The following is a 19,522-nucleotide window of genomic DNA, read 5'->3' as shown; positions in this document are numbered from 1 at the left end:
TTTGCACTTATTTGTCTAAGGGAAACTACCACTTTTGAGCACCCTTAGCCAATCCCAAAGAACAGTCTACTATTGTTGTCCTTTAGAAAAATATTACATGGCTCTTAACCACTCATGTGTATGTATCCCTTCAGCCATGCAATTTCATGATGCAGCTAGGAATCCAATTTTCTGCTCACCATTGGCTAAATCCTGAACATTAAACTTAACACAGTGATTAAGACAATACACAAAGATCTTGGTGACTGTCTTCCAACGACATGTCCATTTATATACGTAATCCATGTATATAATGCATACCTACCTATATTGTTACAAAACCTCTATAAAATTAAGTGTGCTAATTCTTGAGATTGCAGTTTGAACACTGTAAACCAACGTCTAAGAACAGTGCTATTACTCAGTTTTAAAGCTACTGACTTATGCAGACACATTCACCCTAAGCTCTACATGAAATGCAGAAATTAAGAAATTTTTACTTTACCCAATACTGCAATGATAACATGAAACCTGTATTTTTCATAACTTATACAGATAAACCCAATTCAGTACCAAATTTTAAGGTATCCATGTTGGCATTTTAGAAAGGGTTAAAGTGCACCATTATTCCAAAGACAAAACAATTTCATGTATTAATTTCGTCAAATTAACTCGTTCTTTTGCCTTATCTATTGTACAATGTTACAGTCTGCACTAGACAAGGGAACTATATATGATTATACTGTATACTTCAATACATTCTAACTTGCATTTTCTAACTCAGTGTATTGATTATTGTATAATGAGCAAGTCTGGATACTTCTCTGGAATTCACTATATACTTGTATCTACCTATTACCCAACAGGATTCAATTGTAACATATGTATGAGGAATTCCTCAATCTTCAGACTGTCAGTGATACCTCTCACAATAACAGATGTATTAATTCACAAACTTTGATGATAGTCTGGTTTAGACATGGATTGGCCCATGACTAGTTACATTTTTAAGGGGCACCGGGGTGGGTAGGCATAAGCTGGCTCTTGCTTATCCAAAGTCAAATACAGGAGCGCATGCCAAGGCAGTGCAATCTGGCAGTGACTTCAAGTCCTCACCCACTAATCCTGAACTCGGTATTCAGCCTTCACAGCCTAATATCTATACAATAAAGAGTTGTCATTTGTCATAAAAGTTAAAAACAAATCTGTCAAAGTATAACTAAGTTTCTGGGATTTGTCAGTTATATATAATATCCATATGTAACAATTTTTCTTGAAATCATGTGTGTAAAAATTAAGTAACCTGTTTACAAAATGTAAACTGTAAATAGCTATTAACACTCACACTAAAGCACAATACATTAAGTATCTATAAAGTAATTTGTTTATGCTCTAGATTCTATATCATTATACAAGATAACATTACTGGCAGTGGACATACAAAAGTTTACTTAGAGATACACGTGAGTAAAATGGCAGTTACCAGCTCAGCACAAACCTTCAAAAGGACATCAAAAATCATACCACTTTGCAATCAAAGATAGGCAAACCAGTGTTCACTTGCAAAACAAAATTTATGTAATACAAAAAATTAATTTCACCTACACATTGAAGCCACTGGATTTTCTAATATATTTATTTCATCTATAAAGCCTCTGGATTTTTCCATTGTGTTTTGAAAGGCAAATGCATTACCATCATACAAATTTCACTGATCTGTTACAGGGATATATAAGGCTTTTTAAGGAAGAAATTATTCCTGTATGAATAACAGAAGCATATGGCAACCTTTTCTTGCAAGTGTCTTTATGTACAAAGCAGTTTTATGAACTTTATGCATTACCATACTTTTGACGAGAGCTGATATAAAATTGCTTTTGAGAAGATCCTAAATGTTTTAGTGACAAAAAATTATTATACGCTATTAAACTACTCATCTGACTGGCTGCAGCAAATCCTGACATTTTTACTTAGTGCCATCTGTACTTGTGACAAATTATCAGCAAATTGAATGGATTTAGAAATAACCACTCTCTATGGTATTGGTATTAGGTGTGTACACTGTACTCTGCTTGATCATTTAACTGCATGACAGATTGCTCAACAATAAAGGGCTGACTGCATTGTATGAAGTGTCACACAGATTATCACAGTAAAACAGCCAAATGTAAAGTGCAATTGTGGAGTAAAAGACAAGCTGGTCTGCTCGTCTTTTTATAATTCCTTGCCTTACACAAGTGACAACGGCTGTAGACTAGTAAATACTGTGGCCTGGCCATGTGGCTAACTTTTGGTGGAAGCAACTCTCGAGACATACGTGCCTTGTGCCTTCTGGCAATTAAACAGCCATTTGATGACACGTGCATTCTTCTCAACAATAGACGGCTCACCAGTACCACGAAGGGGTAAGGGTGGACCAGGACCTGGGCCTGAAAGTCCCCGGCCATCATCAGAGTCGGAACTGCCTCGGCGACCACCCATTGGGCCTGATTCCTCTGAGGAAACCTCCTCAAAGTAAACAGGTGAAGAATGGGGCGAGTTCGGAGGAGAGGTAATCTGACGGTGTGTAGCAGGGTCTAGACCCATAGATTCAAAGAATGCTTCTAGATCTAGTGGTGCTAAGGTGTGATGGAGATCTTCTTCCCAACGTCCTCGTTCATGTGTTACGTCAGACCTGGACCTGAGAATTGGCCTACGTCGACCCTCCTCATTGTTATTTACTCCACTTCCAGTACCCCCATATGCAGAGACATCACTGTCTGAAGACCTCCGACCATCAGTTGGCATTAATGTTCCTGCGGATACACCAGAGCGGGATAATCGTGGTATAGAAGGTTCCCTCAGCCTCTGTGGCAAGGGTGGTCTTGCAGGAGGCCTATCTGGAGAATGTTCTGGGGGAGGTGGTGGGTCACGAAACATACGGGGTGGTCGGGGAGGAGGTTCTGGGGCAATGTTGGTGGATGGTAATGCTCCAGGACATGATGGCCGTCGACGACCACTAGTACCACATTCTGAATCTGTTTCACCTGCTGGAGAAGAAGCCCGGTTGAGATCTGGTAAAGATTTGTGCATGGTAACTGTAGCAGGTTCAGCACGATAGGTTCCTGGGGGAGAAAGTTTAATCCCCCTTCGAGGTGCTGGAGGAGGTACTTTTGGCTTTACATCACTAGGGCTCTGCAATATTGCCGCTAAATTTTCCTGGGAATCAGTGTTGAGCAATCGGCGTAGTTTCATCTGGACATTATCATTACGATCTCCAGGACCATGAGAGAGAGAACGCCGTAAGTCACTCCCAGAACGTCCTCCTTGACCTTCTTGCCCCCTGACTTTTGGACGGGGTGTAATGCGGGGTGATCTTGCTGGTAGAGGAGGAGGCTGTGATCCTAATGATGCAGGACCAGTTAATGGGACTGGGCGTGGAGGAGACAAACCTGCAAGGCCATGATGATCACGTAAGTTTACAATATTGTTATGATCAGCAAGGGCATGGCGTCGCTCTGGTGCAGGTGAAGGCCGTGATACATGTAATGTATGCGATGGAGCACTAAGAAAAATGTTCGGATTGGAGGAGATGTGAAGACGCTCTGGTCTAGCTGGTGTCTGACTACTGCCAAGCACATGATCACTTTTGACATAACGAGACTTGCTCTCCTGCAACAACTGGACAGCACTCTTCCCTCCCCCACTGCCTCCCCACCATCCAGGTCCCACCACCATGCCTCCCCAGCCCATCGACATTACGTCACCTGAAAGACAAATATTGTAAAATTAACCAACATCAATGGTTGCACTATACCAATAATGATTAAATAATCATAGTTTGCTCTCAATTACAAAGCAAAAGTCCAAGATGAAAAATATGACAAATATCTGTTAACTATATGCAAGGTACACTAAGTTCCATGAATGATCCACATCAGAGGCAACATTTAGTAGCTCCCATCTGAGATACTTTATACAAAACTGAAATTTATGTTGAATTCATATTCTAACTTCATTACTCGGATTACTGCAGGATGTCCAAAATAATATAAACTTCAAATTACACGTTAATTATCTCAGTTATCCTACTGACTACTATAGCTGTAGCTGCTTATCAACAAATTAGTTATTCCATTAGTATAAAAGTGGCTTGAGAGCAAAAGACAAAAATATGTGATGGAATTAAGGACATGATGACTAAAAGGAAACCAAGTAGACAACCACACTTGTTGCTTTGGACCAGGAACATCAGTTAATGCTGTACTGTATTGCCACAAAGCATAATGAATTTTGAAGTGTGGGCTAGTTTGTTGTTCTATACTTCAGTTTGCATTATCCTGAAAAACAAACTTTATATCTCAACCATTTAATGTATGCATGAAAAACTATTTACCACTATACCCAAAGAATCAAACCTGGGACCATCTGTGATATTGAATAATAAACTGCAGAAGTTGCCACTCTATGTTAAGATTCGCCAAGACTAAAGTACGCATGGGATTTTGCCAATGACAGCCTGTTACTGTGTCATTACTAGCAGAGAGCAGATGTGTATGTATGGTTGGTGTGCCATTACTAGCAAAGGCGGCCCTGGTATAATTATAAAGAAGTGGGATCTTAGGTGGATGTGAGGTTTGAGTAAAATGTGAGGAACTGAATAATGAATCTTAGGTGGATGTGAATTTTGAGTAAAGTATGAGGAACTGAATACTAAGTTACTTATGTAAACGAAAAACGCAAATTAATACAATGCCGTGGGCAGGGTGATGCAAACACTCGTTTATTTTTTTGGATTATGAACTAATGACACACACTTTGCCAAGATACTCTTTTCTTTTATGATGAATGGGTAAAATACAAATACTATAACTTGTGGATCTTATACAGAACCAACTGAATAATGCAAGAGCAGGTAATGTTACAAATGACAACTCTATTCACAGTTTACCCTTAAAATTAAACATTATGGCCCGTTTTCTTTGATAGCTTTACAAGAAAGTACGACAGCAGCAGTAACTATGATCTCGCTTCATTATACAAACTAAATAAGAATGGATACTTTTATTTAGTTCTCATCAGTCTGACAAAAACTTAAAGTTCTATTCCACATTCTTAAAATTTGCACAAACACGTGGCCTTTCTTTTCTCGTATTCCTTATACACACACACACACACGAGCCCACAACACTAGTTATACAGAGGCCGCCCTGTGCCAGTAATGATAACCCGAGAACGGGCTGTCAATGCCAAACAGCCCGAGCCAAACTTAGTCTTGGCGAATCTTTACACACACTTTCATGGGATACAGCCTTACAAAGAAGAGAGAACACACAGAAGGAGTGGGACAATGCAATCACCTGCCTAATATATGAAGTAGCAGCTCAAATGAGCACATAAGACTCAACGGTGGTCATCTTAGATGGTGGTCCGGGTCACCGACACAACCTTTGACAAGTTAACTGACGGACGACGACCACGTAAACAGACGCCTGGGAAACTAACGTGATTACGCACAGTAACATAAAAGTCTGTTTTAGACAAGAAACCAGGCAGAAGGATGCTATACATGACAAAATTATAGAGCAAACGTGAGCCATGATAATAATTCATCAAACTATATCGAGTCGAGTTCAGTCTCCTGCAATGAGGACGACCCACCTGATCGAAGGAAGAGTAATGAGAAAATAGATATAAGAAACGAGGTTAGAAAATCGTTCTCATTTCAGTTACAGATGTGAAATGTATGAAGAATGGAAGAATGCGTATCACTTTGCACATGATCACATTAACAGGCTGACCGTATCCCATGTGGGCGACCCTGGGAGAGTTGTTTACGAGCAAGAATATATCTATACCAGGTAGAAATCTTCGTGGAAACGAGTAGGTGGAGAACTCTACAACATGGCCATAGGCCTACCAGGTGTGTGATGAGGATCGTGGGAGACTAAGGATTGTGCGGAATGCGTGAGACGAAAGACAAAGAAAGCACGCAAACGTGAAGTAGAGTTATGGGGAAGGTCAGAGACGTACTGCTTCGTGGCTGGTGTGGAAGGGTGACAGGAGACTCACCGGGAAGCGTTCACTGCAGGGAAGTAGAGACCACACCACCATACCGACACTGCTCACGGACCTCCATCACGAGGCGCCCCCGTGCCCGCGCGCCAGCCTGCAAACAATACTTACGCATCAGAACCACCGTCATCACTACTTAAACTGATATATAATATAAAACTGATAATATATATGATAACATATAATAATTAAAAGTTATCAATGTATGGACTCTATTATGAAGGGCAATACTTGATCTTCTGAGAAGCACAGAGGTCCACTAATATTACACACGCGGCCCTCCGTGGTGTAGTGGTTGGCGTTACTGACCATGAGTAAGCACGGGCCAACCCAGGTGTTCACTCTCCCCTAAGGGATGGTCGATAAATAGGTACCTGGCTTAGACTGGAGTGTGTGTGTGGGTACGTATATATACATGGAGGTTAAAACATGTTACATATATATATGATTGAGACGGGGCAACACACACCGCACACACACACACATGTATATACACGAACATAGCTGTAGCGCTCCCGCCTGCCACGCTGGGGTCCTGGGTTCGGTCCTGGCTGTTGGAGGTTTGTATGATATATATATTCAAGTAGCAGTAGTTTCACAGGTATGTTACGGTAGACGAGGAAATAACACATCGCTGAATTGGTCATAAAAGAACAGAAAATAACAGTACAATGTATATGACACCTGAACACCGTAGCTAAGTAACCTGGAAAGCAAAAGAACTGGAAACTGCTTTATGTGATAATATACGTTGGTGATGAGTTTTTGGGGAGAAATCTCAGTTTTCAGGTAATCTTCCACGAGAACGCACGGACCTGATGTTGCAATGGCGGCGTGGGTAGGCAGTAGACTCCGTCCACAAATGATTGACAAAGTTCAAATCCTGAGGAAAATATCCAGTACCACCAACCGTGTGACTGACCCTGGCTACCCTGGTGTTCCCTTGTGCATGAGAACGGCTGGCATCTGGGGCGTGGGAACGTCATGTGTCGGACAGTAACGGTCAGTGGGGGGGCGTGCACGTCCCTCCACAACCTCGTTCACAGGGACGGACACGCCTCCAGTGCCACCCGGCTACCGTCTGTTCACGCTTCCCAGAGTTAAGGTTTACCTTTATACAATATACTGTACCTTTCGGTGTTTTTAAGAGCTCTACTGCGGCTCGCTAGCTCCGTGAACCCGTCTGAAGGTGTGGTAAATCATGCTGTTAGATGCTGCAGACCGTGTGTGTACACAAAGTATAAACGATATACCGACAATTTCATTCAATCCTCTCTCTCTGTTTCTTTAAAAACTGATTATGTTAACGTCACACCTCTTTCCTCCAACGCTGCTGCGTGCAAGTCAACAGCCATTTAATTATTCCATAGACAGGCCATCATTATATGAACATCAGGACGCATAATTTCAATGACAGGACTTCTCTGTGATGAAATATATCGTTACACCGAGACATTATCTGACGGATGGAGTCATTTTATTTAAACACCGAGACATCTCAACGATGGGGCGTTTAATGAGATATGTTACCTAAATGGTCAGACATATTAATCTCAATGATGGAATATATCAAAATGACACATCTATAGTCTTAACGCAGGAATATATCAAAATGACACATCAAAAAATATTCCAAGCATCAACGCCGAGTTACATATCAATTCATATTCAAAAATAAAGAAATTTCTTCTCAACCGCCAACTTTGAAAGGGTTAACGATCGTAACCTTCCGAAAAGCCAAACGCAGTCTATTTATATTTGTATTTATATTTCCCAAACCAATTTTATTATCAAACCTCTGCAGTCTTTCTCACTAATAGTAATGATAATAATAATAATAATATTTTCAAAGTCGAGGTAAGTTTTCGGTGCATTTATGACACTAAAGCTGCCAGACGGAAGTTGTATATCAGGTACAACTCGGATATCTGTATTCTACTATATATATATATATATATATATATATATATATATATATATATATATCATACAGACGAAGACCATTCGTTCATAACCACTCAACATGTCATGTGTACTGCACCGAAACCACAGCCCCCTATCCAAAGCCAGGCCCCTACGGACCTTTCCGTGGTTCCCCTGACCGCTTCAAGTGCCCTGGTTTAGTCCAGGCAGCACGTTGCCCACTGTATACGACACTGCTCCAATTCACTTTCCCGTGCATGTCTCACACCCTCTTGCATGTTTATAATCAAAGCACTCGAATGTTATTTCATCCCATCCTTCCACTTCCAATTTAGTTTCCCCCTTCCCCTTGTCCAGTCTCTACAGCTTTCACAACCATGAATCTTTAATCCTTCTTCGACCATCCCTCCTACACCCACATTTTGTCCTCAAAACATTTAATTTAAAAAAGATCAATCCTCTGCTACACTCCCTTATCTACAGAAGGCTGTGCCTGGCATCCATGGCAACATACCCGTCCATCTTTGTCCGCCCTGACCGACAACGACCTTTATTTCCACACTTCTCTTTGCACCCAGGACGCCAGGCCCTCTCACCCACCTCATGACTCGCTCCGCCTCACATGGTTTCACTCGCTGCCACGTCCAGTCCCAAGTCTCCAAAACACCCCTGGTCGTCGTCCTCCTCCTCCTGAAGGTTCTCTCCATGGAAACTCACATGCCAACCCATCGCGCTGTAAACAACGCGGAAGTTTTTCTGCCGCTACGCCAATTGCACACCTTGTCTATCTTGGGTTCAACTGGAACCGCGTGTTAGCCATTACTTTAATCTTCCTATGAAGGTTTCTAGGTTTAATTCTTGCAAATCTTCATTCACTTTGATGGTATCAAAAACTACGGCGTCGCTGAGCGGAAGTGTTGCTAACGGACATACGTAAATACACACACACACACACACACACACACACACACACACAGTGTTCGGCATGGCAGTGTGTTTGGCTTGTACATGGTCAGCCAGGTTACGAAACACAACTTAAGAGGATTTGACGGAAATTTAGAGATTCTTTACAACTGTATTTGATTCTCTTGAGCAAAACTTTCTTGTAAAGAACAAAACAAAACTCGCGTCATCATCCCCGCCTGTATATATATATATATATATATATATATATATATATATATATATATATATATATATATATATATATGACTCAGGGTCAAGACCAAAACATTTAAGCGATGTCCTTGTTTATAATGAGGAAGGAAACATGAAGGGTTGGGAGGTGACATATGGTGGCGTGGACCAGTTACCAGGTTTCACGTGCGCTACCGGAAGCCAGGAAGCAACGCATGACCCGATGGCCTTTGACCTGGGGTGGGGGTTGGGGGTGTGAGGTTGTCAAGTGGAGTTTGATGTCGGAGGGTGCGGTGGTGGTGGTCGGGGTCGTGCCTACCGGGGGTACATACTAGGGTGAAGGGGCACGAGTCGGGGCATCACACACACACACACACACACACACACACACACACACACACACACACACACACACAACAGTTTGCACAGCTGGTGCAACTCCGGATGTGAGGCTGGGCCGGCGGCAGCCTAACAACACACACACACACACACACACACACACACACACACACATCAGGCACAGAGAACGGATAGAGATTAAGAAGAGGGCAACTTACGTGGCACACTAAAATTAAGAAAGCCGAGTGACGGTGGGAGGTTGGAAGCCCTAAATTTCTCTATTAGTGGAGAGAGAAGAGTAAGGGATGACTTGATCACAACCTTCTAGTCTCTTAGACGAGTCCAACGTCGTAAGTGAGCAGCAGTTCTTTCTTGAGATGCAACGGCAGGACAACCAGAGGCAGCGATGATAATCATACACGAGCAAGATGTAACCTTAGTGGAGGCACGCTGGTCACTCCTTCTCTCAGGGTAGTGGATGAAGGGAGGAACCCCAGAGATAAAGTTGTAAATACAGACACAACATAAATGTGAAAAGTTATAGTACGAATGGTTCAAGAGGACGGGGGGGGGGATACCCCCCCCCCTTTTCTTGTACAGTTCAAACAAGTAATAACAAGAAAGTAATTACACCAAGGAAGCAAGGAACATAAAGGGCAAATACACAGAGAGAGCATGACAATCATACACCGACAAACGTGCTCACAATCCCGCTAAACGTCTCATCACAAGCCGATGATACCGACCCTTGCGTCACACTCCCACACAATAACATCATCAAACATCCAAGCAATTCACCAGGCTGATGTGCCGGAAGGCGCGGTGTGTGTGTGTGTGTGTGTGTGTGTGTGTGTGTGTGTGTGTGTGCTGGGGGCAGCCTTCTGCTTCACTATTAGTTTTCTGTCTTTATAAATCATGAGTCTGGGTTACTCTCACTACCCTCCAGCAGAGGATAGTCTCGTCACAGACCAGCGGGTCTTCTAATTTCATCTCCCATGGACACACACGTGAGAGGATATGAAACCTTCATACAACTGTGACAATAACCTGAAGACTGTAGTCTGTGTGTGACACTCAAGTACAACGTCTTCGGTCCACGAAAACGGCCCTTTCTAAAGTCTCCTCAACACCAACAAAATGGATCCAATCCAGGAGAGTCTATTCACACTGGGCTCCTTCTCCTCCTCCTCCTCCTCCTGAAAAACAAGAAGGACCTCGGAGAATAAGTGACCCGTTTGTTGTACTTCCAGGGAGCAGTTACTGGACTCTTCCACCAGAGGATGTACGGAGTAGACTCCTGCGGCTTCCAGGAACCCTTCCCTCCCTCACTCCAGCGGCCAGGGAAGAAGGGATCTCTGTCCTACAATGCTTGGCATCACACCTGGCTTCCCCACCCACCACTTGCATCGCACGAGAGGTACACACCACAAACACGGACAGCCCTGCCTATACACCAAGTTTACGCTGGTTTACGGCAGATTAAGAGTTTACCAACTTAAACCACTTAGATGTTTTATCAAGTTAACCGAGTTTACCCTGAGTTTCCTGGTTTAGCTGAGTTTGTCTCCCACTGTAACTAATTTACCGAAGTTTCTACCCAAGTCTTCAGGCTTGAGGCTGCCTCTCACACGTCCCCTGGGGCAGACCCAGGGCCCGGATGCCTCTCACACGTCCCCTGGTGAAGCAGACCTTGGGCCCAGTTGCCTCTCACACGTCCCCTAAGGCATACCCAAGGCCCGGATGCCTCGCATGTGGTCATGAGCTGCCCCCGCCACATCAAAGGGGCGTCCATCTTCCCTTGTCCGCCAAAGGTCGGTCCGACAGGTGACGGGGCGCTAATTCCCTCCCAGATAACTCAGGTGTTACGGTCCAGCACAGCAAGACAACACTGACGGTTTGACATCAAACCATCAGATGACTCTGCCCAAGCAAAAGGTCTGCCATCACATAACGGATGACTCTAGCGAGGGTAATGGTTTGTTAGCACACCACCAGATGGTTCCGGAGGTAATGGTGTGTCACCACACAGACAGATACTCAGTAATCAGTGTAGACCGTTCTGACGGACGATAACAGCAAGCAACACCAGTCCAGTGTGCACGACAGACACACGCGCTCTGACGTGTCTTCATCGGTTCTCATTCTGGTCCAGTGTGTGGGTCTCGTCTACACTGGTTACCAAACCAGAGAGAAGTCAGGGGAAGGCATCACTTTCTCCTGAACGTCATGACCAAGGCCTTCCACTGTCATTAACCAGTGCATGATGATGAATCTCTCGTAAACACTTTGTAATGTTGGCAATCTGGAAGCTCTCAGCTTGCCCCGTTCACCTCAGTGCTTCACTAGGTCATAATGGCAGATCCGAGCCTCTAGCTAGTTCCAAGGTCAGTTTCTTTGGGTGACAAACAAACAGCGGTAGTCTGTCGAGAGTCAGTACACTGAACAAGGTGCCATGTTTACTCTCACTTCCCTGATTCTCGTCTCCTCCTCCTCCTCCGACTCCCTCAGTGCCACCCCCAACCCCCATGAACTTCAAGACCCAGGTCCTAAGCTGTCAGCGCTCTGGCCAAGTGCCACTTGAAGTAAATGAGTCTCCTCGTGTATAAACTCGAGCCAGTCTGCCAAGTACCACCGCCACAGGTCGAGTGACGGTGTTCCCCACCGACGACGTGTGTCGGTGCCACGGCCCGGGTAGTGCCCTCCTGAGTGGCACAGTGAGAGGGTGGGGGAGGAGGGGAGCGAGCCGTGCATTGTGACTAATGGCACACCACTTCCAGCCTTTATTTCCAGAGGGGCCAGTCGCTTCTACGTTCCATTGTAAAACCCCATTCCAGGTCTCCGTGAACCGTCTAGAAACATCTTACTCTTACTGTCTCCCTCCTTACTCTCGTCCGATACTCCTCCTCGACTCCTTAAGCAGCAGGCGCGCCAGGGGGACACGATGCTTGCATTGCAAAGCACTCTCTCCTGTGCCCCCTCCCTCCCGTTTTCGCTCTGAGAGTTGGCCAGGGGTCGGAATAATTGTCGTTCCTTCACTCACCATGGCCACAGCTCCCCCTGCATCATGACCGTAAACTGATAACCTCGACGACACTGACCTTCCAGTCTCTGACCACTTACCTTCCTCAGCACTTCCTCTGAAGACTTACCTTCCTCAGCACTTCCTCTGAAGACTTACCTTCCTCAGCACTTCCTCTGAAGACTTACCTTCCTCAGCACTTCCTCTGAAGACTCATCTTCCTCAGCACTTCCTCTGAAGACTTACCTTCCTCAGCACTTCCTCTGAAGACTCACCTTCCTCAGCACTTCCTCTGAAGACTTACCTTCCTCAGCACTTCCTCTGAAGACTTACCTTCCTCAACGCTTCCTCTGAAGACTTACCTTTCTAAATACTTCCTCTCACCACGTTTTCGCTATCACGATCACTCGTCCGTATCTCTTCCTTGGAAGCGGACAGTTTACACACCTCTTGATCTACATCAATCACCCCCACCACCACCCTTACCTCAACCCTCCCTACTCCCCTCCGCACATACGCAAAAGCTATCAGTACGCTGAAGACGCGTGACAATGAACATTAGAATACGCATCCCAGACACCAGAAGTATTCCACTGCTTTAAACGAAAATAGACCCACCTCCTTAGAATGTTGATTTCATTTGGAATGCACTGGTGTGTTTAATGAATCGCAGAGTCATGTAAGCGAGGTGCCCCTTCGTTCTGGGAACACATACAAGAGGCGAGGGTTCGAACCCCGAGCCTAGTCGTGGGTAGGATGAACCCAGAGTGTTGCTCAGCGATACAATGCCAGACCCATTCACACACTTCCCCCCCGGGGTAACGAACCACAGGCGAGTGGTACTGGAAGTCAAGTGTGACGGCTTTTAAGACGTCTTTTTCCAGTGGGTTGCTGGCTGAGTGGGGAGATGGTCAGGTCAGTGGGAGGATCCTGGCAAGCAGCCAGCCAATCACAACCCCCCCCCCCCAGATCAAGGGTAAAGATCGTCCTCCCACGGTCCTTGGTTTTTTCCCACGCCCAGGTGGTTTTTTCCCCCACGGTCACACTTTCTTCCCACGGTAACCACACCACCAACTCGGCCGCATCTCCCTCGTCGCCATGTTTTTCTCGGCCCGAGCCACGGCTGCCAGACCGAACATCCTCCCCGTCTGTCCGTCCGTCCACTGCCACCACAACGTCTCACAACATCGTTAACACCACAACCCTCCCGTCCGTCCACTGCCACCACAACGTCTCACAACATCGTTAACACCACAACCCTCCCGTCCGTCCACTGCCACTACAACGTCTCACAACACCGTTAACACCACAACCCTCCCGTCCGTCCACTGCCACTACAACATCTCACAATATCGTTAACACCACAACCCTCACCTAACACCACAGGACCGTAACTCTGTCTTGACCAAATCTTACAAAAAAAAAAAAAAAAAACTGGCGTTGTTACGCATGAAGGCTTCAAGCATTGGTTACCCTTCAACCAATCATGGTAATCTACTACTACAGACACATGATATAACCAGCAGGTTCCTGGACCAGTCTTGACGCTGTGGTTGTGTTTACCGGTGTCTGTCTAGAACCTAGAGGGGAATAATAAAACCTTGTGGCGTGACCTCTCGACAGGTCACAGACGCGTCACACTCAAGACCACACTCCCTCGCTGATTCCAAACTTGTCGTTCATTTGCCCTACAACAGCGGCGGTGCGGCGAGCTGACACACCAGCTGACCTCATCATGAGAGAGAGAGAGAGAGAGAGAGAGAGAGAGAGAGAGAGAGAGAGAGAGAGAGATGCCTTACTTTACTTACATCTTGAGCCAATTCTACCCACGCAGCCCAGTCTGCCACCAAGTTCGTCGTCTTGTTAATATGGTTCAAGCTGCTCCGAGACACCGCGGAGGACATCTTCCAGTTTCGTACATGTACCGCCAGCCAGGGGCAGGACGGAGGAAGTGACCTGGCAGGCTCCAGGGCAGCCCGGGTCAGGACGGAGGAAGTGACCTGGCAGGCTCCAGGGCAGCCCGGGTCAGGGCGGAGGAAGTGACCTGGCAGGCTCCAGGGCAGCCCGGGTCAGGACGGAGGAAGTGACCTGGCAGGCTCCAGGGCAGGCAACACCGCTACCTCACCCTCAGCCGCTGGGCCACAGGCCTCAACCCAGCTTCCTCAATGTGTCTCACCAGCTCTACCTCTCGTGGCGCTCTGTCTTCCTCACTCGAGCTACTAGTGTTTCCCACTCGGCCTTTCACAGTGGTCCACAAACGATTCTCAACTATGTATGTAATCACTAAGTTGGGTTTCCAATGGTTGTCTTATGCTTCTCATTAAGTCTTAAGTCAATAACTCCGTCTTTCTCACTCCATGCAATAATGTCTCTTAGTGCTTCACAAAGTAATATTTCTCAATAGTTGACAATGAACACCCGTTACCTCACACTGTTTCCAGTAATTCCTAAAATACTTTCTCAGTATTGACGAATTATAATGTTTTGCATCACTTAAGTAGTGTTATATATATATATATATATATATATATATATATATATATATATATATATATATATATATATATATATATATCTTGGCCTAAGCCAGGTACCGGTTTTATCAACCAACCCCTAGTGGTGGATGAACAGCTGAGTAGACTGTTGACTGACTACCGCGACTAGGATTCGAACTTCATTGGGTCGAACCCGGGCGGGCCCGTGAATGTGTCATGTTCAGCAACGCCGACCACTACACCACTGAGATCCATTTACACTGCAATTCTTAGTAACGTACATTTCTCAATGCCACGTAGTTTTTCTTCATGATTTTGCGAATCTCGGTAACGTCTCTACTACCATCAGTAATGATGGTTTCGTCTCCACCATGACACGGAGTAGAACACCCACACGGATACATAAAACAATGTTTTTTTATTGTGTAAAAACCACAGAGCAGTTGTGACTCGTCTACAGATGTTTACATTTCTGCTTCGATGTGATCCAAGTCAATTTGTTAAACTTATGATCTTATTTCTAGGCCATTAATTCCTTTTACTATTTTCTTTAAAACTTTTCGCACTGAACACGGGCTTTCACAATACCACTGGCCCGAGCTGGACATAAAACCTGGAACACTTAAAAAAAAAAAAATGAATTAAACAACAAACGAACTCGTGAGCCGTACAGGAACAAGCACTGCACGTAACCGGTCCCGTTTTCTATACACCAGCAACCGAGCAATTTCCTCTACGATTCTGGTGATTCTATTCTCATTTCGTTCCTTTCCTTCCTTCCTTCCTCCCCCCAGAGAGTGGGTCCTCCCCATCCTGCAGACTCATGCCCTCTCCAGGCCGGCATCAACGCTGGGGCCTGACCCCAAGTTATGGAGCAGCAGAGAGTGCGAAGTAAAATATAGACTCATAAACTTTGCCTCGCACTGCACAGACAAAGCCAAGAGTCAGGCCACGGACCTCCTGAGCCAGTCACGGACCAATGGCCGTCTTGCCGGACTCCTGCAACGGACCTAGACCACTGCCACGGACGGCTGGCCGTGTTGCCAGACTACTGCCACGGACACCGTACACCGTTAAGGGCTTCCTTCACTGTTACTGAAAGGTAAACGATCCTACAGGACAGGCCAAGCGCTTCCAGACGACAAACAAAAGTAATAAAACAACAGGCAAATACACTAAGTTAAATACAACTCCATAGACAAACAAGGCAGCCGCTTCTCATTTTCTATCAAAGATGAAAAAGAAAATGTCAGGAAAACTCAGTATCATAAATTCAGGTAGGAGATGAAGGCTCCATCACGATGGTGGAACTATAGGGAAGGAGGTATATACACTCATAACACTGGAAGGATCAGAGGGATGGAGCTGAAGACTCCCTCATGATGGAAGGACCAGAAGAATATACAGTGGAAGATTCCATCATTATGGATGGACGAGGTGGAGGGATGATCGAGTCGATCGACATCTACTACAAGTGATGGAAATATGAGACGATATCATGATGGACGGAGAAGAGGAGTGATGATTCCATCATAGCGTGTACCATAACGGTAACCAACGTACCTTACGTACCATAACGGTACATGTCCTCTCCAGTGGTACGCACTCCCTCCCTCCCCACCCCCGTACCTTCAGACGAGGGGGACCGTCCATCTTTACCTCAATGAACAACAATAAACAACGATAAAACCCTCGTAGTTGGTATTTCTTGTGTACGTACACCTTCTTCAGCCCCAAATGTCACGACATCATACCCGAGGGTCGTCTCGTTGTGCTCATACTGTCGACCCTCGGATAATTACGGTTCATAGGTCACGGAAAGTTAAAAGGACGTTTCAAGAAAAAAGACAGAAAACGCCCCCCTAGCGACCCACCGTGAAACAAACGGAAACAATGTCTAACGTGCAGTGTAATTTGACGTTCAGCAGAAAAACTTCAAATGTTGAAGGATTTGTTATCAAAGAAAACGAACTCCGGGGATTCCGTCTACATACTATGAAGTGGTTGACATGTTTGGTTCTAACATTTCAAAATATTCTTCCAGTTCCTGTCTTAGGGTATGTCGCAAGGAAAATATTCTACATACAAGCTAAACATATCTCCATCAGCTTTGATACAGATCATTCACGATTTACAGATCCAATTTCTATGCCTGATTTATCCCAGACGGAGTACCACCCGTGTGTGTGTGTGCGTGTGTGCGTACAAGGTCGTACGTGTCGGAACCATGACAACGATGGTGGAGTTAGAAGGGCAAGATGGCGGCCGCCGTGACAGAACGGCGTCATACCCTGGAATATAAGTCCCGAGGCTGGGCGGGTAGCGCCCACCCCAGCTGACTAGTGCCCCCATAACCCGTCCAGTCCCGATCCCCGCACACACACATTCTCTGGACAATAACCTTTGACACGACTTATTCATTCTATGAATAGTCTTATTCCACAGAAGTAATGAATGCGTTTATAAACGGATGGACCTACGCGATTATGTACGCATTGCAGGACAAGATGTACACAACATACAGACATAGACACCCCCCCCCATTTCCCCCCCACACACACCCTTCCCCCACCAGACCCCCCCCCCCCCCAACTCTCAAATCAGTTCTTTCACACGCCTTTCACCACGACCCCCCCTTCCTTGGTCCTGCCTACGAGACCCAGTCACCTGGCAACCCAACACCACGCGTGATGGCAACACCTTCCCCAGCCCCGTCACCCGACGCGTCGCGGCCAGGCTGGCCCACTGATCCGAGGACTCTGGTTGTGGGTCATTATTCTATCAGTCTTATAACACAACTAGGATCGTGTGTTGACGATACGATAATAACGCAACTACACACCATGACAGTCATTCATTTCCGGTGTGGCTTCGTACTATAACTCATGACATAATAACTTGTATTCCTCTTGTTATCATCCATGACACTGCACTGCCTCCCTCAGTGGTGTAGGATCTCCAGTGAAAGGGTTCCTGGGCTGGAAGGTATATATATATATATATATATATATATATATATATATATATATATATATATATATATATATATATATATATATATATATATTATTATTATTATTATATATATATATATATATATATATATATATATATTATTATTATTATTATTATTATATATATATATATATATATATATATATATATATATATATATATATATATATATATATATAGTTTACTTTCCCTTACGCCACCTTATCTGAAAAATAACTTTCAGTAGATGATGGTAGAGCGTATCCCTTCCCCCATGTTCTATTATCAAGTGTAAAACACAAAGGGGCTCAACGCTTTTGAAGATTAAGGAAATTTTTTGCTGAATATAACGAATTTCGTACAATAATGACATCACAACTTGAACTTAGACCAGCGCAGCCCGTCGTCACATGACCTAACTTAGGTTAGGGCTAAACTAAACGAAAGTTTAACTTATCTAAAGTTGTTTTTGGAGGATGCATCAGCACACACTGGCTCAGCCTTACTGTACAAGGCGGGGAACAAGTAATCTAAATGGAAACTCGCGAACTTAAGTTTACAGAATTTCAAGCAACACGACTCTCTCTCTCTCTCTCTCTCTCTCTTGCTGGGCACCTGCTGGTGGAATGAATACGTTTTCCGTCGCGCTATAAATACGCGATGGAATACTCGAAGGGAGAATGAAAACCTGGGTTGGGTGTGGGCCAACTACCAGCTACGCCCAAGACTCGAACTTATGCAGGTCCGACTCAGGACTGTCCCGTGCAGACTCATGGTCACCAACGCTGATCACCACCGTGTGTGTGTGTGTGTGTGTGTGTGTGTGCCTAGTTACTTCTGCCATGTTTATAAAGACATTTACACTTACACCTCTGCCACAGGTCAACACCGCGTCAGGGCGAGACGAAGTGCACTTGGCTGTGTGGACACCTCAGCCCTGAGGCCCCACCTCTGGGCTGTTATGTTGCCGGGGGAGATAATTTGCCGGCATGTGGAGAGAAATGCCGTAACTAACACGACTCGTTCCATCCTTCAAACTTGAAACATTTCTTTACCTCCTTTTCCCTTAAGCCCTTGAGAACAACGGCGCGGCCCTTCAGTACGACGGTGCGACCCTTGAGCATGACGGTACGACCCTTGAGCACGACGATGCAGCCTCACAAGCATGACTGTACATACGCTTGGGGTCTGGTGGCGTGACCTGCGGGGTCAGGTCCAAACCCTTATCCAGACGGTCAGGGTACAGAGTACACCGTACCATGAGCATGCCCTGCGTTACACTGGGGGCGGTGGCTGGCCACGGCGGGCATATCGTATAAGATGGTACAGGGATTCGAAGGCCAATAGCAAAACAGCATACATCATTCAGGTACTTCGGCAGGTACAGTAATTACTGTAGGAGGTGGCCGGTGCGTACGGCACGTAGACACTGGCGGTACGAGGGTACACACGCTCCTCTGGCAGACCAATCATGTCCTCGGGGTACCACGACGGACATGGTCGGTGGTCGAGGCGTCATAGGACCGGGGAGCATAATACGTGGCCAAGCAGATGATCGACTCGAGATACGGGCAAGGTCGAA

The 19,522-nt window shown here is 45.3% G+C and overlaps 1 protein-coding gene across 5 annotated transcripts in view; it reads right to left on the bottom strand.

The window, feature by feature from the left end:
* Positions 1-236: 236 nt before the first annotated feature.
* Positions 237-19,522, bottom strand: part of LOC139753168 (uncharacterized) — a 157,320-nt gene continuing 138,034 nt past the window's right edge. For all 5 annotated transcript variants that reach the window (XM_071669347.1, XM_071669348.1, XM_071669350.1 and 2 more), the window contains 2 exons: positions 6,031-6,127; positions 237-3,725 (listed from right to left, as the gene is read on the bottom strand). In XM_071669347.1, coding sequence (XP_071525448.1) covers positions 2,263-3,717 — 1,455 coding nt within the window. In that variant the 5' untranslated portion in view covers positions 3,718-3,725; positions 6,031-6,127 and the 3' untranslated portion in view covers positions 237-2,262. The remainder of the gene's footprint in view (positions 3,726-6,030; positions 6,128-19,522) is intronic.

The sequence above is a fragment of the Panulirus ornatus genome, chromosome 14 (genome assembly GCF_036320965.1).
Source record: "Panulirus ornatus isolate Po-2019 chromosome 14, ASM3632096v1, whole genome shotgun sequence".
Classification (NCBI taxonomy): domain Eukaryota; kingdom Metazoa; phylum Arthropoda; class Malacostraca; order Decapoda; family Palinuridae; genus Panulirus; species Panulirus ornatus.
This window is presented reverse-complemented; position numbering and strand designations above follow the sequence as displayed.